This window comes from Dromiciops gliroides, chromosome X, assembly GCF_019393635.1.
Source record: "Dromiciops gliroides isolate mDroGli1 chromosome X, mDroGli1.pri, whole genome shotgun sequence".
In the NCBI taxonomy this organism is placed as follows: Eukaryota; Metazoa; Chordata; class Mammalia; order Microbiotheria; family Microbiotheriidae; genus Dromiciops; species Dromiciops gliroides.
The window spans coordinates 32,063,905-32,089,813 of NC_057867.1; the positions used below are offsets into that span (position 1 = coordinate 32,063,905).

The 25,909-nt window shown below is 47.2% G+C and overlaps 1 protein-coding gene across 1 annotated transcript; it reads right to left on the minus strand.

Annotated features, from left to right (window-relative positions):
- Nucleotides 1-1,963: 1,963 nt before the first annotated feature.
- DUSP9 (dual specificity phosphatase 9) lies at nt 1,964-24,162 on the minus strand. Its single transcript, XM_043973648.1, has 4 exons — nt 24,046-24,162; nt 19,955-21,913; nt 8,123-8,575; nt 1,964-6,690 (listed from the first exon to the last, which is right to left on the minus strand). Exons 2-4 carry the CDS (start codon nt 20,325-20,327, stop codon nt 6,359-6,361), a joined length of 1,158 nt encoding a protein of 385 aa, XP_043829583.1. The 5' UTR covers nt 20,328-21,913; nt 24,046-24,162; the 3' UTR covers nt 1,964-6,358.
- Nucleotides 24,163-25,909: the final 1,747 nt, after the last annotated feature.

Here is a 25,909-nt window from a genome sequence, read left to right on the forward strand (position 1 = left end):
GCTATGATTCTTAAATTATCTGTTTTTCAGGGCAGTTGTTTGTGATATAAGATACAATATGTTTTCTTCTATTTTCTTAGTCTTTTGGCTTTGTTTGAATATTTCTTGTTGTTTCATGGAATCATTAACTTCCTTTTGGTCCACTCTAATTTTCCAGAGGTCCATTGCATGGGTAAGGTTTTATACCTCATGTATTAAGCTCTTCACTCTCCTTCCTGTCCAGTACAAAGCCTCAGGCCATGACCAATTCCACTTTTGGAAACAGACCTTCTCCTCAGTATGCATTGAATATATCACCTAGCTCTGGGGTACCATTGACAGAGGTACCAGTTAGTTCCTGTTCCTGTTTTCTGCACAGTGAGTGTCAAGCCTGTCCCTGTTGTATCCTAAACAGCTTCTTGCCTTAGAACACAGCTTCAGGCCCGAGGAAGACTCTGTACAGAGTATCTTCCTGTGTAGACCTTGTCTTCCATGTCCACAGGCCTCTGCTTGCCTCCCTATGCTAACCAGAACTGGAAAAATGATTCACTGACTTTTCTTTGGCTCTTTGGATCAATACTTGATCTGATGCTCTTTCTTAACAGTTACTCTGTTGGAGTAACTGTTAAGGAGGGTTGGCCTGTAATGCTTCCTCCTACTCTGCCATTTTTGCTAGTCTCCCTGGTGGTTTTTTTTTCTCATGGGAGTTCACTTATGGCCCTTTCAAATCTTTCTGAGATTGGTTTGTCTAGGTTGCCTATTTCATGTTTATCAATGTGCATATTTTATAGTTTTATAGCTATTTGTTGTGATTTCCTCCTTTTAATTTTTTATTTAGATAATCTGGTTTTCTTCTCTCTTTTAAAGATTAAATTAGCTAGTAGTTTATCATGTTACTATTTCACCCTGATTTTAGTAAATAATTTGATAAATTCTCATGTGATAAATTTCTGGGAAAAGACAAAGAGAAACGGACTAGACAATAGTTCATTTATGATAGACCTGGTTGACTCAAAGAGTAGTTATCAAATGTCAACTTGGAAGGAGGGGTATAGTGGAGTCCCCCAGGGGCCCAGATTCTGTGTTATTTATCATATTTATCAGTGATGTGGAAAAATATTAGGTGGAATGTTGCTCAAATTTTTAGATGACCCAGAGGTAGGAGGGATAGCAAATCTTGACAGCTAGAATGTTGGTCCAAAAGTAATGTAATGAAATTTGCAAGAGATCAGTATTTCCATGAGGTTCAAGAAATCAACCTCATAAGTGCAAAGTGGGGAAGATGTGGCTAGATAGTGATTCTCCTGAAAAAATTCTAGTATTTTTAATGGGCTGCAAGCTCAATATGACATTAGTGTGATATGGAAGTCAAGATGACTATTGGAAATCTTTGGCTACTTTTTTTGGATATTTTCTTTTTTACATCACCTTCATTTCCAAATATATCCTCTCTTTTTCTCCCCCAGGAAGCCATCTTTTATAAGAAATAATAAAAAAGAGAGTGAAAAGGCAGTCCAAAACAACTAACCAACACATCAACGAAATATGACAGTGTATACAGTGTTCCACACTCATAGTCTCACACCTCTGAAAAGAAGTGATGGATGTGCATTTTTTCCTCTCTTCTTTAGGGTCAAGATTAATTATCATAATGATAGCGTTCAATTTCAGTTTGTCATTATTCCCCATTTATGTTGTAGTAGTAGTTATTAATTAATTAATTTATTGGGTGGGACAATGAGGGTTAAGTGACTTGCCCAGGGTCATATAACTAGTAAGTGTCAAGTGTCTGAGGCCAGATTTGAATTCAGGTCCTCCTGAATCCAGGGCCGATGCTTTATCCACTTCGCCACCTAGCTGCCCTGTTGTAGTAGCTATGTAAATTGTTTTCTTGGTTTTGTTTACTTTGCATGAGTTCGTATATCTTCCCATATTTCTCTAAATTCTTTATGTTCATTTTTTCTTATGGCATAGTAATATTTCTTTACATTTAGGCATTGTAACTTATTTAGTTATTCCCCAATTGATGGGTATCTACTTTGTAGGTCTTTGCTACTACAAAAAAGCATCAGTATAAATATTTTCAGGTATATGGGACCTTGCTATCTTTGTGGAGGGTACATTTTCAAAAGGACATTGGCAAATTGGAGAGAGAAGAAGGAAGGGCAACCAGGATGGCAAAGGACCTCATGGTTATTCAATGTGAAGATTGGTGGGAAACAATGGGGACTTTGAGCGTGGAGAGGATTGGGGGGGGGGCGGTGACAAGAGAACTATCTTGAATTATCTGAAGAGCTGTCATGTTGGATCTGACTCATTCTGCTTAGCCCTAGAGGGAAGAAGTCAGAATAAAAGGTGGGAGCTTCAGAAAGGTCAATTTTAGCTTGTCAGTAAAAACTTCCTAACAATTAGACTTGTCTGAGGTGGAATAGGCTGCCCAGGAAGTTGGTAGGTTCTCTCTCATTGGAGGTTTTCTTTTTTTTTCTTCATTGGAGGGTTTCAGTCCGAAGCTATGAAAGTTAATGGGACTGAAAAAGTCAATCCCTCATGATCAAATTTAGTGCTAAGTCTTTGAACTTAACTGGGCTTGTCCTCAGGTAACAGACATACTGCTCATTGGGCTACAACTGGCCCCCTGTTTGAAGGCTTCCACTGAATCACAGAATATGCAAATTGGAGGTCATCCTAAGGTCATCCAGCCAACCTGCTACCCAATCAGGAACCTTCTCTTTACCATCCCGAATATTCGGGTCTCCCTTTATTATCCATGGTCTTTTAGGCCCTATTTGGGGAGCTCTGAGGAGAGGCTTCCCAAGGCAGCCCATTTCACTTCTTAGCAAGTTTCTCTTGATATCAAATCTCAGTAGGTCTCTTTGCAATGTTTTCCCATTGCTTCTGGTGGCGCTGTCTAGAACTAAGTACTAAGAGGGATGGACCTCAATTCCTTTATTTCAAATCCTGGCTCTGCATTTACTAGCTGTGAACCTGTGAAACTCAATGAACTTTCCTGAGCCTAATTTTCCCCATCTAAAAAAAAGTAAGGTTTGAATTAGATGAACTATCAGGTCTCTTAGCATTTGACTTTTTTTTTGGTTTTTTTTGTTTGTTTGTTTTTAGTGAGGCAATTGGAGTTAAGTGACTTGCTTAGGGTCACACAGCTAGTAAGTGTTAAGTGTCTGAGGCCGGATTTGAACTCAGGTACTCCTGACTCCAGGGCCGGTGCTCTATCCACTGTGCCATCTAGCTGCCCCAGCATTTGACTTTTGATCCTATATCTGATCCCTTCTCCCACATAATGGTGCTTCAAATACTTGAGGACATCAATCACGTTCCCCCAGGCTCCGTCTCAATCTTCTAGATTGTCTGGACAATGTCTAGACATGCCTACTATTTCCTCAAAGCATTTCACATACCATATGGACCATCCTGGTCACCAGTTTCTGGATACACCCCAAATTTCGTCAGTATCCTTCCCAAAATGTGAAGGACATTACTGACCACAAGTCAGACATGTTCTGACCAAAACAGTACACAATGGGATGGCCACTTCCCATGTTCCTAATGCTATGCTTCTGTCAATGCAGCCCAAGACTATATTGTGTTTTGGGTTGTATTATCACACTGTTGACTCATTTTGAGCTTGCAATTCACTTAAGAACCTCTGGTTGTTTTCTTATCTTTAAATATTATCTTATTTTATCTACATACCAACCAAAGCCTTGGTAGGTCCTATTGTTATCCCCACTTTATGGATCAAGTTACTGAGGCCCTGTATCCACTGCACTCCTTTTTCCTTTTCTTTTTTTAAATAAGAACTATTATCTGACCATTTCTTCCCCATGTTATATTTGTGTGATTTACTTGTTGAGCCATAGTAAATGGGTTACATAGTAAATGCCTGTTAAATTTCATCTTATTAAAGTCAACCTATCATGCTAGCCTGCTAAAATTTTTTTTGGATCCTGGCTGTGCCACCCAACATGTGGGCTACCCTTCCCAATTTCATATAAATCTACAAATGTATAAACATGCTATCCATACCTATATCCAAGCCATGGATAAAAAAGGTTCAAAAGAGGCCGGGGCAAGAACAGGAGAGAGAATCTAGTGGTTAGGGTGCTAGACTTGGGATCAGGAAAAACCTGGGTTATGTCTGGCCCCTGATGCTCCACTGTACAAGTATAGGCAAATTGTGTCAACTTTCTGAGCCTCAGTTTCCCCATCTGCAAAACGGGGAGAATAATGTCTGGCGATGTTGTGAGACTCAAATGACAGAATGTAAATAAAGCAATTTGCAAACTTGAAGGTGCTGTATAAATGTCAATTATTTTTAATATATCAAGGAGAGAGCCTTAGGGCACACCACTAGAAGGTTCCTTCCAAGTTGAACAAAGCCTTGGTGCTAAAACAAACACAATAAGCAGCTGGGAATCTGGGACTCGAAGAAGCTTAGCTTATATCCACGATGATGCTTCTGACAACACTGATTGAAATAGACAATAATATTGATCATTACTGAAAACCAGGTGTGGATGAAATTGAGAATGAAGATTTTGATTAGAATACAGGTCTGCCTCCCCAGCAGCCTTGCCCTTCACCACAAACCTTCCTCCCCGAGCATAATAAAAATGGTGCCTTCCTTGTTTCCTTTTTCCTCCATAAAATGTTTATTACTAATTAAATCTGCCAATTTGTTAAAGAAACCAAGCGCCATGTCCCTTCTTCCATATGGGAGGGTGAGAAGGCTCAGCTGAAGCCCATGGCTGGCACCACCCATGCCTGCTGGTTTTGCCCTGGCCCCAACACTGTGTGTACGAGACTGTATGTCTGTTTCTGTTCACAGTGTGCACGCCTAGGTACGTTTGTATATGTGTGAGCCTCTGCGTATGTATGTGTATGTGTGAGTGTGTGTGTCTTAAGCACTCCTTCCTCCCATCCAAAAAACAGAACAAAACAAAACGAAAAAATCAAACCAACAACACTGTCCGTGGACTCTGTTCTCCTTGTCACCACTGATTTTTCACCAATTCTCTCTCTCCCCAGAAAAGTTCCTGACCTGCCTGCTTAGAAATATCATTCCAAATTAGCCACAGTTTCAAAGAGACCCCTATCCAATTGCCCCCTCTAAGACATATCTGGGGGAAGAGAAAAAAAAAACGAAAAACAACCTCTTTGAAAACATCTAGTATATAAATAGAGAGCCAGATGTTGGGTCTGGAATCAGACTCACAGCTCCTACTCCCCCATCCCCTCCACTGCCCAACTCCCCCAGCGTCCTTCCAGCCTACCCCCATGAAAAATGAAATACATGGACATCCCTTCTCTGATAGCTATTCCATTTCTGGTGCCCAGAATTCCCCACAGGAAACCCTCCTGGTGTAGCACCATGCCCACACTCCCCTCACCCTTCTCAAAACACACACACATATGCACACACACACACACACACACACACACACACACACACACACACACACAAACCACCACCAAGTTGATGGCTGAGGTATGGCATGGTGATGTGGGGCCTAGAGCATCTCAGTTCTAGAGTGGCAGGTTTCAGATCTGAGTCCCAGATACCCCAAGAGCCGGCCTCTTTAGGGGAAAAAGTATGGCTCTCAAACAGAAAGTTCTGGACAAGGTATAGAAGTGGATTTTCCTGACCTGGGTCTTGAAGGTCCAGGTTCTAGACCTGGTATTGCGTGGCATGACCCACCTGAAGTGGGAGGTTTAACCTCTTCAGTGGGGCTCACTTTGTCCACAGCCTGCTGCTGCTCTGTATCTTGAGGTGGCTCGGGGGCTTTCCTGAAGAGGAAGGGGGCGGGGAGGAAGGAGGTGCCGGTTCTAGGTCACAGGTTCGTCGCCTGAGTCATTAAGGAGCCCCAAGACAGGGCTTGGAGAACCGGCACGGTTGGAAAAACTCCACTTCTAAGGCGACCCCAGCCCCAACCTCGGCAGAGCCGCACCGAGCAGGCACTTCAGAAGTGCACGCTGCCTTGGACTGTCGAATTGACTCCCAACTCCGACCCTCCAGTCACAGAAGAGGCAGGGCATCCAGAATGGCGCCACCTTCCAATGGAGGGGACTCCAGGAGTGGGGTGGGGCAGCAGTATCAACATTATTGTCAATACCTGGTCGATAGGCACGTTCAGATTCTTGCTGAAGTTTGGTTTTTCAAGTGGATACAAAAGGTCTTTCCCCTTTCACCACATTAAAGGGAGTAGGAAATGGCAAAAGGTTCTGGGTTCTTAGCTCTTGTCTCTTCATATGAGGTATTGGGGTTCCCCCAACTTCGGTGGAGTCCCCTGGGTTTGGGGGCAAGCAATTCTCAATGGATAGCGGTCCTTAACCTCCACCCCAACCCCCATCCCAGACCCATTCCTTAGGTAGAGTCCAGTTCAAAGACACCTTCACCAGTGGGTGTGGTGAAGAAACAGGGAGGGGTTGGGGGATGGTCCCCTCCCACTCCCTCTCCATCCCTCTGGTCCCTGGGCCCCTCGCCCCTGAGCTTCAAGCTGCGCTCAAAGTCCAGAAGCTGCCCCATGAAATTGAAGTTGGGGGAGATGTTGGATTTCTGCCGCTTCACCAGGTCGTAGGCATCGTTGAGCGAGAGGTGAAGCTTTTGCATCAGGTAAGCCACGGTGACGGTGACGGAGCGGCTGATGCCAGCCAGGCAGTGGACCAACACCCCACAGTTCTGGGACACAGCTTCATCTGAGGGAGGCAGCAAATCAAGGAGAGAGAGACAGAGACAGAGACAGAGAGAAAGAGACAGAGAGACAGACAGAGAGAGACAGACAGAAAGAGAGACAGAGATGGAAGGAGAGAGAGACAGAGACAGAGATGGAAGGAGAGACAGACAGAGACAGAGACAGAGACAGACAGACAGAAAGAGAGACAGAGATGGAAGGAGAGAGAGACAGAGACAGAGATGGAAGGAGAGACAGAGAGACAGAGACAGACAGACAGAAAGAGAGACAGAGATGGAAGGAGTGAGAGACAGAGACACAGAGACACAGAGAGACAGAGATGGAAGGAGAGACAGGGATGGAGACAGACACAGAGAGACAGAGAGAGAGAGAGAGAGAGATTGAGATTCAAGTCATCGAATACAGGAGGTCCCTGTCTGCTTTCATCCTGTCCCCCACAACACTAAGTTCAGCTGCCCCAATATCAGTATTAAGCCCACCCCCACCCTGGGAAGACTGAATTGTGTTCTCCTGGGAAACCTACTTCTCCAGCTTGGAAAGTCAAAGTAGGCCTATTATGGCCACCCAGGCCATGTCTATGTCCATGACAAGGGGTTGAGAATGGGGGGCCTTCTTTCATCTTTCTGAATGCTCTCCAGATGACTGTTATTGAACACATCTTCCTACTTCAGTACATTCATGTGAGGCCTTCCCCCCCACCAAGCCAGATTGCAATTCCTTCAGCTGCTCCAAGTCAAGTGAGGGCAGGACTCGTGTTCAAACCTTAGCTGTTCTATCTCTGTGACCCTGGACAAATCCCGTCCCTGAGCCTCAGTTTCTCCTCCCTACAAAATGAGAGCTCCTGCCCTATTGGCCTTTTCTTCCACTATTATCCCTCCCTCCTCTGGAAGGTTTTTCTGCCATTCCCCTAATTATGTGAGATCCTTCCCATCCTTCAAGCCCCGGTCCAAATCGCCAGTCCTCCCAGAAGCCTATCCTGATTATCCCAGGCCCATGTTCTGGCCTCTCTCTGAACTCCTGCTACATTTAATGTCAAGACCATGAGTATTTGACAGTATTTAACATTGTATTGTTCTCTTGTTTTGTGGAAACAAAAAAGGGGAGAGAGACGTGGGGGGGGGAGACAGAGAGAGGGGAAGAGAGAAAAAGGAGAAAGGGAGGAAGAGATGCTAAAATGGGAAGCAAGTTAGAGGAAGGAGAGTAACAAACATATGGATATGTAGATATAGGCTTGTATGAATGTGGGCCAGAGGTGCTGGCACAATCATTTCACATACAATTGTCCCATACTCTCTGCTCACCTAAGCATGTGGGTAGAGAGACAGGAAATATTGAGGGGAGAAGAGAAAGAGAAATAGAGACGGAATAAGGTATGAGGGTGGGGGGGTGTGTGCACCGTGTGAAGGGAAGGGTGTTTCTGGTTAGCAACAACTCACCAATAAAGTCGATGGCCTCTGGGAAAAACTGAGAGAGGTTCTGGCTCCAGTGGTCAGAGATGGGGATCTGCTTGTAATGGATGTCACCGTCCTTTTCAAAGAGATTGGGCAGGTTGGGGGTAACATTGAGGATGTAGCGGATACCCAGCTTGGCCAGCGTGTCCATGTTGGCTGAGTCCTGGGCACTACCCAGGTAGAGGTTGGGGAGAATTTGAACAGGGAAGGATGGAGGGTGTCCTGGTGGTGGAGAGCTCCCACCCTCTGACTCCAGACTGTAGCTCAGTGTGTCCCGGTCTGGGTCTGATTCAGCATCTGAGCAGTCTGAACTGAGGCACAGGCCTCCCAGGCCCACCACAGGTGCTGGAACAGGCACTAGTGAGTTACTGGCACAGGGGGCATCAAGCTTTGTTTTGCAGAGGTGTGGCCACTCAGCTTGAAACTTGCTGAAGCCACCTGTAGTAGGGAGAAAGTGGAAGAGACATGGGAAGAAAACATGCTGGGAATGGCTCAATTAAGGCCTTCCTTATAATAGAAGACTTAATTGGTTAGTGACTAATAACAGTTGACTCTAATAAGAGAAGGTAGTACATTGTACTTAGGTGTTTTATTTTTCTAAGCTCTGCATCATATTGTCACTCCATTTATACTTAGCAAATGTAGCCTTCTGTTATCTCATTTATACTGTTGTTTGCCAAGCTACGTACCTTTTTTTTTTTTTAAGTGAGGCAGTTGGGGTTAAGTGACTTGCCCAGGGTCACACAGCTAGTAAGTGTTAAGTGTCTGAGGCCAGATTTGAACTCAGGTCCTCCTGACTTCAGGGCCAGTTCTCTATCCACTGCGCCACCTAGCTGCCCCGTACCTTTTTTTAAAATGGGACAAGCCATATTGACTAGATGCTATGCTAAATACTCAAGGATTCAGCAACTCATTCCTGGGATGGGAAGAGCTTAAATAGCAAAGCACTCTTACTATCCACCCGGTGGTAGCTACTCAAATTGCAGGCATAGTGCCTAGAAGAACCTAACTATTCTGCAATGTATAGACATAGAACAGTGGTTGGGGTGTTAAGTAAGTCAGCCAGGGTCATTCAGAATAGTTGCTGATCTGCTTTGGTCACCATGAGTGACCAGATCTCCTCACCATGAGCTTTCTATGTCAGTGACAACACAAGAATAAGATCAAGCACCACAAATCACTCCACTGGCTTGAACAAGGCCAGGCCTTATAGGATAACAGCTCTGATGAGGACAATAGCCATCCATTCGATAAAATAAATGATGAGATCGAGACCAGTTTCAGCTGTGCCATATCCAAATTCACACCACAACTAAATGTCTGTATCTTCCATTCAAGAAATATTTTTAAACACCTACTATGTGCCAGGCACTGTGCAAGGTGCTGGCAATACAGAGACAAAAAGAAAACGATCTCTTTCCTCAGGAAGGCACAGCATGTACACAGATAAACACGAATCATATACAAAGTAATTTTTAAAAGGAGAAAAGAATAACAAGTGGTGTGTGTGGAGGGGCAGCAGGCAAAGTCCTGTGGTGGAAGTGTCATCTGAACTCTGGAGGGAACTAGGGGTTTCGAAAGGCGGAGGCAGAGAAACAGCTCAATTTAGAGATGAGAGACCACCTGTGGTCACGGGTGGAGGTGGGAGATGGAATGTCATGTACAGGCAACAGGTGGTTGACTAGTTTAACTGGTCCTACTTTTGGGGGGGGCAGGGCAATGAGGGTTAAGTGACTTGCCCAGGGTCACACAGCTAGTAAATGTCAAGTGTCTGGGGCTGGATGTGAACTCAGGTCCTCCTGAATCCAGGGCTGGTGCTTTATCTACTGCACCACCTAGCTGCCCCCCCCCACTAGTTTAACTGGAATGGACTGTGGGCAAAGGCCATCAGTATACACTGGGAAGGTAGGTATGAGCTATATGGGAAAGGGGATGCTTTAAATGCTAAATTAAGGATTCTGTATTTTCCTCCTAGAGGCAAAGAGAGAGTCTGAGTCAGATGAACTGAAGATGTTTGAGTAGGGGCCTGGCATAGTCATAGCCATGTTTTAGGAATATCAATTTGGAAACTATATGGAAGCTGGGCTACAGAGGGGAGAGAAGAGGAGCATGGTGAACCATGGAGTTGCCCCATTTCAATACTGACAGGTGATGAGGGGAGAGTCAAGGACATTTCCAAATGGATGTCCACATGGGCACCTTAAACTCAACCTGTTCGATGCACAGCTTGTTATCTTTTCCTCCCCAACCCCTTTGCTTCAGAACTTCCCAATTTCTGTCAAGGGCATTCCCATCCTCCCAGTCATCCAGGCTAATAATCTCAGCGTCATCCTCAACTTTTCCTTTTCCCTTACCTCCTCTCCACCAACCAGTCAGTTGCCAAGTCTTGTGATTCTAATTTCAAAATGTCTAGCGCAGGGGCAGCTAGGTGGCGCAGTGGATAGAGCACCGGCCCTGGATTCAGGAGTACCTGAGTTCAAATACGGCCTCAGACACCTAACACTTAGTAGCTGTGTGACCCTGGGCAAGTCACTTAACCCCAATTGCCTAGCTAAAAAAAAAAAATGTCTAGCGCATCTGTCCCCTTTTCCATCCTTTCACACAGGCTGTCTTCCACACTGCCATGTAATCTCCTCTCTCCTCACTAGGGCCTCTCAGAACCCCTTTCATACTTCTAGTAGTTCAGCTTTTAGCCACCTCCTACATGAAGGCTTTGCCTAAAGGCAGCTGGCTGGCGAAATGGATAGAGTCCAGATAGATCTGGAGTCCCGAAGGCTTGAGTTCAAATCCAGTCTCAGATACTTACTAGTTCTGTGACCCTGGGTAAGGCAATTAGCTGCTGTCTGCCTCAATTTCCTCATCTGTAAAATGGTGGTGGGGGGGTAATAATAGCACCTACCCCACAGGGTTGTTGGGAGGATCAAATGAGATATTATTTGTAAAGGTGCTTAGCACAGTGCCTGGTACACAGTCAGTACTACATAAATAGTAGTATCTGGGGGCAGCTAGGTGGTGCAGTGGATAAAGTACTAGCCCTGGATTCAGGAGGACCTGAGTTCAAATCTGGCCTCAGACACTTGACACTTATTAGCTGTGTGACCCTAGGCAAGTCACTTAACCCTCATTGCCCCACCAAAATAAATAAATAAATAGTAGTAGTAGTAGAGCATTTAGCATAATGCCTAACACATAGTAGGCACTATATAAATGTTGTTGTTATTATTATTATTATTATCAGTAGTAGTAAAAAATCGTTACTTTAAAAAAATTGTTTCTTTTCTCCCTGATTCCCATCCTCCCCTTGAAATTATATTGGATTTGTTTTGCATATATTTTATACCTACTTAAATATGTATATGTTGCTTCCCCTGATCAAGTGTAAGTTTCCTGAGGGCAGGAACAATTTCATTGTTATCTTTGCATCCCTGGCACATGGCACATAACAGAAGCACAATAAATGCTTGTTGCTTGGTTGTGTTAAGGATAATTCCAAGGTTGTGAATTTCAGTGACTGGAAGTAGGGTGGTTTTCTTAAAAGCAACAGGGTGGTCTGTAGGTAGGAAGGATGACTTTTTTCTTTTTTTTTTCTTTTTCTTTTTTTAGTGAGGCAATTGGGGTTAAGTTACTTGCCCAGGATCACACAGCTAGTAAGTGTTAAGTGTCTGAGGCCAGATTTGAACTCAGGTACTCCTGACTCCAGGGCGGATGCTCTATCTACTGCGCCACCTAGCTGCCCCAGAAGGATGACTTTTGGGGAAAATTCCAATGAATTCTGTTTTGGAAGTGTTGAATTTGAGATGCCCATGGGACATAAAGGTGGAAAAGTCCATCAGAAAGGTGAGAATGTGGGAATGGAGTTCAGGAGAGAGAGACTAGGGTTGGAGATAGAGATTGGGGCATCATCTGCCTAGGGTGATAAACTGAACTCATGGGACTGATGATTTCACCAAGGGAGAGTAGAAAGAGAAGAGGGCCCCAGCCTTGGGGGATGCATACCCTTAGTGGATGGGAAGAGGATGATGTTCTAGCAAAGAATGAAGGAAAAGGGATGGCCAAATGGTTAGGAGAAACATTGGAGAACAATGTCCTAAGAGCCAGGGGAGGAAAGAATGCTCAGGAGAGAGGGAAAGGATAAAAAGGGGGTATGATGGGGAGTGAGTTGAAGATTCTCTTGGGTAGTTTGTCATAGGAGTTGCCCACAAGAGGCCTTGACAAGAGTAACAGAGGTCTGGGGGCAGCTGGGTGGCACAGTGGGTAAAGCACTGGCCCTGGATTCAGGAAGACCCGAGTTCAAATTTGGCCTCTTACTAACTGTGTGACCCTGGGCAAGTCACTTAACCTTCATTTCCCTGCCCCACCCCCAAAAAAGAGTAACAGAGGTCTGAGGATCTTTCTTCCAGCAAATATGGAGAGAAGACAGAATTTTGAACAGTTTTATATTCATATAATGACAGGAATGAAGAAGCTCAGGATGAGCAGAGGGTAAGCAGGATGCTAAGGAAAGCCCCAAAGGTAGGATTGTTTTATTTTAGCGATAGTTGGGGGTAGGTATCAAATAAAAGCTAGGACAGCTGCTCAGGGACAATGATTTCTTTTGCTTCAGTTTTCTTTGCTGAGTAGAACATTATTTGGAATAGAAAACATCAAATCAAAATGACCTGTAGGTAGTTAATATCCAAGATCTAAGTAAGAGTTCACTTAACTTCCTTTGATGGAGCCAAGTCATGAGGCCCAGAAAAACTACAGCCCAGATAGAGCTAGAACTAACTGGTGGATATGATCATTGAGTCATTATTAATGTCCTTTGAAAGACTATTGAACCACTGCTAGGTTTATATCTCAAAGACATCCCCCAAAAGAGACAAAAGACCTATTTGTATGAAAATATTTCTAGTAGCTCTTTTTGTGGTGGCTAAGAACCAGGAATCAAAGGAATACCTATCAATTGGGGAATGCCCGAACAAGCTGTGGTATATGATGCTCATGGAATATTATTGTGCTGTAAGAAATGACAAGCAGGATGATTTCAGAAAGGCCTGGAAAGACTTGTATGAACTGATAGTGAAGTGAGCAGAATCAGGAGAATATTATGCAGAGTGACCACAATATTGTTCGATGAAGAACTGTGAATGATTTGATTATTCTCAGAAATACAATGATCCAAGGACTAATGATGAAGCATACTATCCATCTCCAAAGAAAACTGGAATTGATTGAATACAGACTGAAGCATGCTATTTTTCACCTTCTTTCTTTCATTTTTTCTTTTATTCTAGTTTTCTTATAGAAAATGACTAATATGGTCATGTTTTACATAATTGCACCTATGGCTGATTGTTTATTGCCTCAGGGAGGGAGGAGAAAAGAGAGAGAGGGAGGAAGGGAAAGAATTTGGAATTCAAAACTTTAAATAAACATGTTAATTTTTTTCTAAAAAGAAAGCATTTTGAAAATTGAGAATAAGAGAGATAAGAAAAGATTTCAGAAGGGCAACTGATGTTTGAATTTTCAAAAGAGTGAGTTTGATTTCAATTCCTGGAAAAAATTCAGTGTGTATTATTAAAGGGATGGCTAATGATGTCTAGAAAGGGAAGGTGGTGATGCCAAAGAGTCAGCCTGGCTTTATAAAGAATAGATCGTGCCAAACTAGCCACATTTCTTACTTTCACAGGGTTAATAGACTGGTTGATCAGGGAATGATATACTTTGCTTAGATTTTAGTAAAGCACTTGACAAGCTTTTTTCACATTCTTCTTGTGGACAAGAAGGAAAGATGTAGACTAGAGGATAACACAGGCAGACTCTGAACTGGCTGCATGAATAGACTCAAAGAATAGTCATTAAAAGCTCAATGTCACTTTGGAAGGAGGTCCCTGGAGGAGTACCCTAGGGATCTGTCCTTGGCCCTGTGCTGTGTAACATTTTTATCCGTGACTTTTACAAAGGGATAGTAATAATAATGTCTCACTCTCTCCTCCAGAGTCATCAAAGTCCTGTGGCAAGAAAAAGGTCAAGACAACTGGCCTGGAAATGACCCAGGATGCAAGGGGTTGACCTTGGCCTTTCTAAATTAAGGTCTTTCTTAGGTCTCAGTTTGTCTGATGCCACTCTCATTCAATGGATAAGGGCTAGGCAAGAGTTGAGACAAAATATGGCCTAGTTTATCATCACAAAAATGTCAGTCTGGGAAGGGAAGGACCACTACCACTACCACCAGCACAACCACTGCCACTAACAACAACAATGATTAGGATTTATACAGAACTTTAAGGGATGCAAAGCACTTTATAAACATTATGCCACTTGATCCTCACAACTCTGACGCTATTATTACCCCCATTTTACAGATGAGGAAACTGAGGCAAGTAGAAGTTAAGTAACTTGACATGGGGCAGCTAGGTGGTGGGATATCTATCTATATCTACACACACACACACACATACACACACACACAAACACACACAAACATACATAGAGCAAGCGAGCTGGCCTGGAGTCAGGAAGACCTGAATTCAAATCCAGTCTCAGATGCTGTGTGATGCCAGCCAATTCACTTAGCCTTGGTCTGCCTCAGTTTCCTCAACTGTAAAACTGGAATAACAATAGCACTTACCTCCCAGGGTGTTGTGAAGATCAAATGAGATCATATATAGTGCCTGGCACTTAGGGAATGTTAATTTCCTTCCTTTCCAGGTTCACGCAGCTAAGCCTAGGTTTGAATTCAGGCCTTCCTAACCTCAGTTCTAGCACTCTATCCACTTCACCAGTTGCCTTGCCACCTGGCTACCTCCAGCTAAGTGTGCTTATCAAAATTTTAGATAACAGAGTCGGTCTTTGAAAAGATCCTGACAGGCTCAAAGGATGGGTCAAATCAATGAGAATGAAACTGATTCAGTTACCTCTGAAACCATCTTCACAAATACAAAATCAGGTCATTGGGTTTAAGTATACATTCATCAGAGGGGCAGCTAGGTGGCGCAGTGGATAGAGCACCGGCCCTGGATTCAGGAGTACCTGAGTTCAAACCCGGCCTCAGACGCTTGACACTTACTAGCTGTGTGACCCTGGGCAAGTCACTTAACCCCTGTTGCCCCGCAAAAAAAAAAAAAAAGTATACATTCATCTGAAAAAGGCTTTAAGCATGCTACCCACATACCCCACAGGAGCCAAGTGTGTGATACATGGTGGTCCCAAAGCTAATGAGATTTTAGGTCTCATTAAGAACCGCAGCATCCAGTGATATGTCCTCAGCACTGGGCAGACTCCATCTCGAGTCTGGGGCTCAGTTTTGGGTACCACATTTTAGGAAGGATTTTGATATGATAGATTATAAGTCCAAAGCTCTTTTCACTTCCATGGCTTGAACATCCTATATCTAATAGGTATTATTGTCTCTTCCTTCTTTCTCTTCTGTCTAGTACAAGATGCTGCAGCAATGGGAATTTTCACAATGTTACTGATTGCAGGTACCCTCCACCTGACACAAACCCAACACAATAAGCTCTAGCTTACATTGTCCTGAATGCCCATAATCAAATAGATGATGCAAATAAGCACATTTTTTAAAACAATCTTGAACATTACAAAATCACTGACATTACAAAAGGGGCCCAGAGGCCAAGCAAGTTCTGCGTCATCAGAGAAAGATTCTATTTTGTCTAGTAAAGTTGTATTAAGTATATTTGACCAACTCCTCAGTACATAGTAGGTGTTTAAAAGGGACCTTTCTTCTTCTTCTTCTTCTTTTTTGTTTTTTTGGGTGAGGCAATTGGGGTTAAGTGACTTGCCCAGGGTTACACAGCTAGTAAGTGTTAGATGTCTGAGGCTGGATTTGAACTCAGGTCCTCCTGAATCCAGGGCCGGTGCTCTATCCACTGTGCCACCTAGCTGCCCGGAACCTTTCTTCTACATGTATCAATCTGATCATATCATTCCTCTGCTCAGTCTGATGCTATGTCAAGGAGCCATGCCTGGGTTCAAATCCTGGTTGACCTGGAGGCAGGTAACCTAATTTCTCTGGCCTTAATTTACTCCTTGGTAAAATAAGGGGACAGGATAAAGTGACCTCTAAGTTACCTTCCAGCTCAAAGTCTGTGATCCTACCGCACTCTTGAATAGTTCCCTATCCCCTACTATGGCAGCTAGGTGGCGCTGCAGTGGGTAGAGTGTTGGGCCTAGAATCTGGAAGACTCATCTTCCAGAGTTCAAATCCAGCCTCAGACACTTCCTAGCTGTGTGAGCTTAGGCAAGTCACTTCACCCTGTTTGCCTCAGTTTCCTCATCTGTCAAATGAGCTGGAGAAGGAAAGAGCAAACCACTCCAGTATCTTTTCCAAGAAAACCCCAAATGGAATCACAGACAGTAGGACATGACTAAAAATGACTGAACAACAATAACAAATTTTTTACTATATAAAGTCCAAACTTTTTAATCTAGCATTCAAAGCTTCCCACAATTGATCTTGCCTTATTTTTTCTACCTTTTCTGACTCTACTTCCTTGATAGCCTAGGTTCAGGTCAAATCTGATTTGATATTCCACCCCCCACCCCCACCCAAACATTTCCTGTGCTTTCTCACCTCAGTGTCTTTCCTCCACATTATGTCCTATGCCTGGAATGTCCTCCTCTCCTCCCATCCTCTGTTCAATTCAAATTTATCCTACAGACCAATTCAAATGCCCACGTCAGGGACTGTTTCCTTTTGCCTTGGATCTCCAGAGCCTTGTCCTCTGGAATCCTATGTAGCACGTTGTGCTAGTACTTCTCTTGTTCACTTATACATAATTGTATAGGTGAGGTATCTGTATGTGCGGCATATCCCATCACTAGACTGTAACTATTTCTTATCTAATATTTGTAACTTGCCCCAGCCCTGGGCACAGAGTTCTGCACATACCACATACTCAAATCATGTTTGCTAAATTGAACAGATACAACAAGAAACAAACATGATGAATTTTAGTTCCAGTTAAAGAAAAGAGATGGCAGAAAAGAGGCAGAGATGCAAAGTGATAACAGTATTAATACATACTAACTCTGCTCTTTTTTGGGGGGGAGGTGGTAGAATTCACCTCTTGAGATTGAAAACCTTAGTAAATATTGCTGGAACACCATCAACCATGTTAATGTCTACCTAAAGTTTAGAACAAAAAAGTTCCTACAATTTTTTATTTCTTGTTCTTTCAATAGAGGAAAATCCTTAAGTTTCTTTTCTTTTCCTCTTTTGAAAATGAAAAACATCTTATTTTACAGAGAAAAAATATATTTTGGTGGGTGGGGGGGGGGAAATGAGATGTGTATCACCACCTTGTGGCTTTCTAGAATATTGCTGTTAAAGAGTATTAAAGAAATGTTGCATTTTTACAACTCTAGGAATGCATACATGTATATATTGTTTAGTCATTTTCAGTTGTGTTTGACTCTATTAACTACATATATGTATATATATACACAAATATAAAATTCCTAACGCCAATTATATCTACATCTATACCTATATCTATATATAATGCCTGTTGTCAAGTGTATATACATACACACATATATACTCGTCGTTGACATGACTGAATAACACACACACATATATATATGTTAGTCATGTCAATAACAAATACATCTAATATATGTGTTTGTGAGTGTGTATGTATATAGAGTTGTTGTTCAGTTGTGTCCAACTCTCTGTGACCCCATTTGGGGTTTTCTTGGCAAAGATACTGCAGTGGTTTGCTGTTTCCTTCTCCAGCTCATTTGACAGATGGGGAAACTGAGGCAAACAGGGTGAAGCGACTTGTCTAAGCTCACACAGCTAGGAAGTGTCTGAGGTCAGATTTGAACCTAGGTCTTCCTGACTCCATGCCCCATACTCTATCCACTGCGCCACCTAGCTGTCCATATATGCATATACATGTATAATATAATATTTTGCATACATAAACACATATATATATGTATTTCTTGTGGTTAAGCATCCTTTCTCTAGGGAGAGGAGACTGAACTTAGCTGCTAAAGAGCAGATTTGTAGCTGCAGGCTGGCTCTGTGATATACTTCACCATTATTCAGACCCTATTTGATGCTCTGGAGTAGCCAAGAACCCAACTTCTTTTTTTTTGTTTTTTTGTTTTTGGTGAGGCAATTGGGGTTAAGTGACTTGCCCAGGGTCACACAGCTAGTAAGTGTCAACTGTCTGAGGCCGGATTTGAACTCAGGTCCTCCTGAATCCAGGGCCCATGGTTTATCGACTGCGCCACCTAGCTGCCCCCAAGAACCCAACTTCTTTTTTTGTTGTTGTTTTTTTGTTTTTTGTTTTTGTTTTTGGTGAGGCAATTGGGGTTAAGTGACTTGCCCAGGGTCACACAGCTAGTAAGTGTCAACTGTCTGAGGCTGTATTTGAACTCAGGTTCTCCTGACTCCAGAGCCAGTGCTCTATTCACTGCACCACCTAGCTGCCCCCAAGAACCCAACTTCTTTTTTTTTCTTTTTTTGTTTTTTTTGTTTTTGGTGAGGCAATTGGGGTTAAGTGACTTGCCCAGGGTCACACAGCTAGTAAGTGTCAACTGTCTGAGGCTGTATTTGAACTCAGGTCCTCCTGACTCCAGAGCCAGTGCTCTATTCACTGCACCACCTAGCTGCCCCCAAGAACCCAACTTCTTGAGGAAGCCAGACACACCACCCAAGCTCCTCATTGCTCTACCCAGCAGATCAGCAGCTACAGCTACTTTGAATGGAAAGCAGCTTGAGGGAATACTAGACTGTGCAGCTAAGCTGCTGTTCCTATAGCAAGAGCCTTACCTTTGCATATACTGCCTGGAAAATATCCCTCAAGACCAGCAGACTTGATGTCTGTACCCTTCCATTATTAGTCAGTGCTGACTCTCCCTCAATACTCTCCTCTCTAACCCAACTGTATGGGCTGGGCTCGAATCAGGAAGAACAGGGTTCAAATCTTGCCATCAATGCTTACTAGCTGGGTGAATGGGGGCAGATCATTTAGCCTCTCTGTTCCCCAGGGTCTTCATCTGTCAAATGAAGGGGTTGGACTCCATGATCTCTACTGTCTCTTCCAGTTCTATGATCTGGTTGGTAGGCCAGATATTGTCCACCCCACATATATCATAGGGAGGAAAGTCAGACTATCCCATCAGTGGGAACACCTTCCTCCTTCCTCACTCATGGTCAATCAGCAGGAATACACTGTGTATGAAAATCCAGATTTCCAAATCAGAAAATTAGGAGGCGATAACTCGATTTATACAAGGATTCTTTACTTTCCAGAAAGGCCTATAACAGGATTCCTTTAAGTTGCCAGCTACCCCCTTGCATTTAAACTATAATTTGATTTTTTTTTTCAAAAAAAAAATCTGATTTAAGCAGAGGACAGCTGATTTCAATTTCTCATGGAAAACCTCCCCCTAGGCCATAGCTGGGAGGGGCAAGTCTGGGCAGAGCAGGCCGGAGCAGGGTACAGCCCTGAAAAAACATAATTAGGGAGATAAGATCTGGCAAGCTGGATGGGGTAGAAAGAGCCTTGGCCTAGGAGCCAGAGCAAGGTTTGCCCATGAGTTTGCTCTGTGACCCTGTAAGGGAGTCAGGGCAGCACAGGGCAGCACAGGGCAGGGCAGGGGGATCTATTCTCTTCTCTTCCAAGGGAGGAAACTGGGTTTTGCTCAGTCAATGACTTATGTAGCTGGGGTTCAAAGCTCTGCCTACACACTCTCTCACAGGCCGGTGCCCATCCCACGTAAGCCTCTTGCTCCTCAAGGCACCAGTGCTCTCACCCCATCCCTACCCCCAGGGGCTGTCCCAGTCCAGACACCTACCTTGTAGGTAGTAGGCAGGGTGGCCTTCCTCTTGTAGCTTTTGGAGCAGGGTGGCTAGCACTGACTGGGCTGCCTCAGTTTCCTCCTCCTCGACACATCGGCCTTCATCATACAGAAGGATGGGTAGAGGGGGTAGTGGCGGCTTCTGCTGCTGCCGCTGCTGTTGCAGCGGGCTGGGGAGCAGAGAGCACACCGACAAGTTCCCCTTCCTCAGCCTCCGAAGCAGCAGAGCTGGGAGGGCTACACTAAGAGCCCCCTGGACGTGGCCTGACTCATACAGTTCCCTGCTCCGGCAGTCCAGAAGGAGCAGCTGAGGCTGGGGGGCAGCCAGTTCTCTGCTCAGCCACAGGGGTGACCTTCCAAGCCCCTCCATGAGGAAAGATAATTACTGAGCTCCCCCCTGATCTTTTCAGAGGGGCCAAGGATGGATGTGTACATGACACAGGGGTCAGAGCCGGTTCTTTCTCTTTCTCCTCAGGCTCTGTCTATCTGTCTGTCTCTCAAGCAAGTAAGAGGAGAGGGGAAGGATGAGAGGTAGGGGCCATTTTTATTTCTTCTTCAGCCCCCTCTCAGAACAGCCCTAGGAGTCAGAGAGCATGGCTAAGTTGAAGGTGTGTGTAGGTATGTGTGGGGGCAGCAGAGGGTTGGTAGCAAACGGGAAGATAGTGATAGGACTGAAGACAACTTTTTGCTATTTTAAAAAGAGACAGAGGTGCAAACCCCCAAACGAAGAAAGCCACTCTGGGTCTAGGACACAGCTGCCAACCGATCTCATGGGCAAATGGAAACCTCCTCCCTCAAGAAGCCCTGAGGGATTTCCCTCCTGGCCTGAGCCTGGCTACCACACTTCCCTTTCCCACAGAGCAGCTTTAGGAATGAACTTGGTAGCCCCAAGAATACTTCAAAAGCACCACTCCCTCCACTCACAACCTTCACTCCTGCCACCTCCTAGGGCCTTAATCTCCCACCTCCACTCTAGGTGGTCCAGCAGCCTGGCCCTTCCTGCTCCCACAACTGGGGGAGGGGAGAGGGGAGAGGTTGTCACCTTGAATCACAAGTTCGATTCTCCAGTGGTATGAGGGAGATGCCAGCTTACAGGGACCACTTCACTGAGGTCCTGAGGGTGGGAGGGGGACTATCCAAGGACCTTCTTTCCAGTCCCTTTTCTGACTCAAAGTTCTCTGTAAGGCAAAGAATCAATTTTTTTTCCTGGGGGTGGGGTACAGGGAGGAAGGCTAATTCTCCAGGCCAAGAGAGTGGGTTCAGCAGCTCCTGATCCCACTGGGGTATTCTGGAGAGGAAAGAAGAAAGACTGTCTTCTCTGAGGGAAGGAAATGTGACCCTTTGATCACAAGGTCTTCAATAAAGTTGATCGGATAATTCAGTGTTTTCAGGGGGCTAAGGTCTCTTCCGCTGTTTGTCAAGTTCTCTTGCAGAGCAGAGAAGAGGAGGAAAACTCAGAGGAAAGCGAGTCCAAGGCCAGTGTGAGCCTTGCGCCAGGGGAAGATGTCCTGAGAATTTGGAAGGGTGTTCTGGATCTCTGGGATGTTACAAATTGAGGAGAGGGGGGGATTGTCCTTCCAGATTGCTACAGCTGGAATTAAAGGGAGGGAGAGACACCAAACACCCAGAGGCAGGAGGATGGGAGGTGACTGAGGGGCAGGGTTTCCTTCTTCCCCCTAGCCCATGTGCTGGGGTATTGTTTTTCGAGGTGATTGGGGAGCCCGGGGGCCCCAGCCAGTTGCTTGGGTGTCCCAAACTGCTGGCAAATCAAGGGCAGAATCTGAGGAAAGAGGAGGCTAGTGGCTGGACTCTCAGAACTCGGCTAGGCTTTCGGTGGGCTGCGCAGCTCCTCTTGGAAAGGCCGCTGGCTGTGGTGAGATCCCTTAGTCGCCCCCAATGTCGAGACCGAGGTGGGAGGCTGGGGGCAGCAATCCTGACTTGACCGGCTGCTGAGACCTGTAGAGGTGGAGAAAACAAGTCAGGAGCTGAGGTCAGCTCCCCTGAGAGAAAAGCAGTAGGTGAGCCTGAGGGCAGAGCCTGAGTCTCGGGAATTTCCCAGTTGGCTGGGAAAGGGGGTTGGGGGAGGATAAAAAGAGGAAGTGTGTGCATGCGTGTGTAAGTTTGTATGTGCTTGCATATGTCTCTGAAATGTGAGGATAGATGCACATGTAGACATGCGTACACATGAGTGTGTGTATGCCTGTCTGTATGTCCCTCTCGGAGTATGGGCACGTATGTGCTGGTGTGTGCCTACGTGTGTATTTGTCTCAGGCTACCTACCTCTGTGTATGCTGGGTGTGCATGTGTGTGAGTGTGTCTGTGTGAGTGTCTCTGTGTGAATGTGTGTGTGTGTGCATGCGATTGTGTGTCCATGGGCCTCTGTTTCCTGGCACGCTGCCATCCAACTTCCATCCTGGAAACTATTTCCTTTGGACACTGGGGTAATTTTCAGGGGGTGGTGGGGGTGGTGGGGAAGGACAGAGGAAGGGAGTCAGTCTGTAGAAAGGGGTGTTGAACTGTGGACTGAGGAAGGAAGAGATGGCTAGCCGAAGGCTGAGGCTTCTATGAAGGCCGGGACTGGGAAGATTTTCCCACAAGTAGGGTTGTGTGCCCTCTCACCCACCCCACCCCAGCATGAAAGCCCCCTCATCTCAGGCACCTGATAAAAGATAACTTTGGTTCCGTGTCTATGGGTGTGAGGGACAGATAGACAGAATGCCAGAAAGGGAGGGGGTGAAAGACAGAGACCCAGAGACAGAGAGACTGAGAGACAGAGAGAAACCCTGAGGCATGCATGTATGGTCCTCTTCTCTCAGGGCCATTCTCCCCCTAGGTACTTCCCCAGACACCCCTCACGACTGGATCCCCAACAGGGCTTTCCTTCCATAAGCCAGCATTGGGCTGGAGGGGTTTGGGGAGCCCAAGGCCCTTGCCTGAGTGCACCTCACTCCCTACCTTAACAGATCCAGACCCAGAATGTTGAACCTGGGAGAAACCTTCCCCCTATTTTATAGATAGAGAAACTGAGACCTGGAGAGAGCCAGGGACTTACACAAGGGCCCTCAGTGAGTTTGTGGAGATGTGGGACCAGAATATAATAAGAGCTGGAAGGGGCTTGAGAGATCACTCTCCACCCTGCTCATTTTCTTCAGAGGGGGAACCTGAGGCCCAGAGATAGTCAAGGCCCACGCCTCCCTAACCCCTAACAATGGATGTGTTATTAGGAGGGTACCTAATGGGTGTTGGGGGGGGGGCGCGGGGCTAGGGAGAGTTGCATCTCTGTATTGAGCCGATGCGTTGATGTTGGAGGGGCGTGTGTAGGGGGTGTAAGTGCTGGAAGGCTGTTTGGAATGTATGTGAATGGTAGCTTGTGAGGGTGAATGTGTGCATTGTGGGGGTGAGGGGGGTGGAAGGCTGTGTTCTGGTGGTGCTCTGCGTTGGGAGCGCGGTGGGGGGTGAGCATGGGGGTACAGAGTGCCGTGGATGTGGGTTTGAGCGGCGGGTACCTGGGCTGAGTGTGAGTGTGTGTGTATGTGTGTGTGTGTGTGTGTGTGTGTGTGTGTGTGTGTGTGTGTGCGTTTCTCGGTGTGTATGTCGGGGTGGGATGTGCTGGAAGATGCTGGGGGGGTGGTGTCGGGTTTGTATTTGAGTGTGACAGTTGGGCTGGGGGGTGTGTTTAGGGGTGTGTGCTGAGGGTGTGCGTTGGTGTGTGTGTGTGTGTGGTGCATGCATGTGTGTGATGTCGGGGTGTGCACAGCGTGTACGTTGAGGGGGGATGTTGGGATATGTCGGGGTGTGGGTGTTGGGGATGAGGCTCCCGCGAGTGGCGGTTATGCAAGCAGCTCCCCATGCCTCCCGCAGCCCAGCCAGCCGCCGCCGCCGCCTCCCAGCCCCGCCCGCTCTGCTCTGGGCTCCCGGCGCCCCCAGCCCTGGGGGGTGCGGGGTGGGTGGGGGGACGCTCGGCCGGCCCCCGCTGCCCCGGGTCCCACGGCCCGGGCCCGAGGTCGGGGCCGCTGGGGAGGGGGCGTCTCTGCAGAGAGGGACTGGGGGGGGAGGGGGAGGGAGGGGCCGGTCCGGCGCGCGCTCACCTTAGTGTATTAGAGCCGAGCCGCGCTCCGCCGCCGCCGCCGCCGCCGGGGGGAAGTTTCCGAAGCCGGGGGGCGGGGGGGATCGGCGCGGTGGTGCCGCGCTCCGCCGCCGCTGGCACCCGGGCCGCCGCTGGCACCGGGGCCGCCGCTGGCACCCGGGCCGCCGCTGCGGGCAGGAGCGGGGCTCCGGAGCTCCGGGCAGTGAGCGAGCGGCCTCGCGCAGAGCCCAGAGAGAGCAGGCGGGGGCAACCGGGCGAGCAGCCCGCCGCCTCCCCCGGCTCCGGCTCCGGCTCCGGCTCCGGCTCGGGTTCGGGCTCCGGCTCCGGCTCGGGTTCGGGCTCCGGCTCCGGCTCCTCCTCCGCACCTTAGGGAGCAGCGAGCCGCACCGCCGCCACGGGCACAGGGGCACCCGGGCACCCGGGCACCCCGGCGGCGAGCCTCCGCTCCGGCTCTCTCGCGCTTCTCCCGGCTCTCTGCTCTGGCGCTCACCCGAACCGTCTCCCGTTCCTCTCGCTGTCTAGCTCCGTTCTGTCCCTCTTTCCCCTCCGGCCCCCCCACCCCCGTCTCCCCCTCTGGCTCCCTTTTCTTCTTCTTCCCCAATCTCTAGCGCCCTTTTCACTCTCTCTTTCTGTCTCTGTCGGTTGGGTCTCTCTCTTCCATCTCTGACTTCCTCTCTGTGTGTGTGCCCCTCTCCCTATCTCTCTGCCCTCTCTCTGTGTCCCCTCTCTCTCCGTCTCAGCTCTCTCTCTGCTCTCTCCCTCTCTCCCTGTTTCGTTCTCTCCGCTCTCCGCTCTCTCTCCCTCCTCTCTCTCTTTCTCCCTCCTCTCTCTCCCCCTCTCCCTTCTCCCTCCTCTCTCTCTCTCTCTCTCTCTCTCTCTCTCTCTCTCTCTCTCTCTCTCTCTCTCTCTCTCTCTCTCTCTCTCTCTCCCCCTCCCTCCCTCCCTCCCCCCGCTCCTCTCTCCCCCCCTCCCGCCACTTGCCACGGCCACCGCCCCCTCTCTGGGGGGGGGGGGGACCTGAGCGAACAGTTTGCATCCTGTGGAGGCTTTTAGCCTTCTTGCAGTCAGATCCCCCACCCCAGCTCCACGTGGGCACTGCATCCAGCCCCCGGCCCATGCCTCAGAGCCCTTCTGAGTTTCTGGGCTCTGCTGAGGGGCAGCCTGCTCCCCAGTTTGGGGGAGGGCTACATCCCACCCCCCAGAGCCCCAAATCTAAAGTGTGCGTGCGCGTGGGGGGTGGGGGGATAGGCAGAGTTTGTTTTCTAGCCCCCCTGTGTGATCACTGAATGGTGAGAATGCGCCATCCCCACTTCCTCTTCCCTACCCTCCCTCCTAGGGACCGAGGGTGTATGAAGCTGTGAGACTGCTTGGGTTCAGGGTTCAGTCTGGGGCTGTGGTTCGGCCTCGCTCTGGGACTAGGGAACAGAGTCGAACTGACTGGCCCCCACAGGGCTCACCAGTGACCTTGGTCTCATTAGCACAGCTCTTACAAGGAAGCCATGCAGGCAGTGCCCCTCCTCCTAATGCCTTCCATCTGTACAACCCACTCAGGGCTGAGCTGGGACCCCAGACCAGGGCGTCCAGTCAGCCGAGATAACACAGAACTAACGCCTTCAGTCAGTCCCCCTCCCCTGGGCCCTGCCTCGGGGAGCTTCTAGTCTGGACTGAGGGAGGGCAGGGGAGGCAGCACAAGCCTCCTCCCAAGGCCAGCCTGGGAGGCCAGACAGAGAAGAGAGAACTCGGGGTTGGGGAAGCCCCACGGACTCATTGGGCTCCAGCTGGAAGATAAGTCGGGAGTCCGGCGCCCTCAGGTAACTGATGAGGACCCCGGCATCTCCCCCATTAAGCCAGCGATGTGCCCAAGG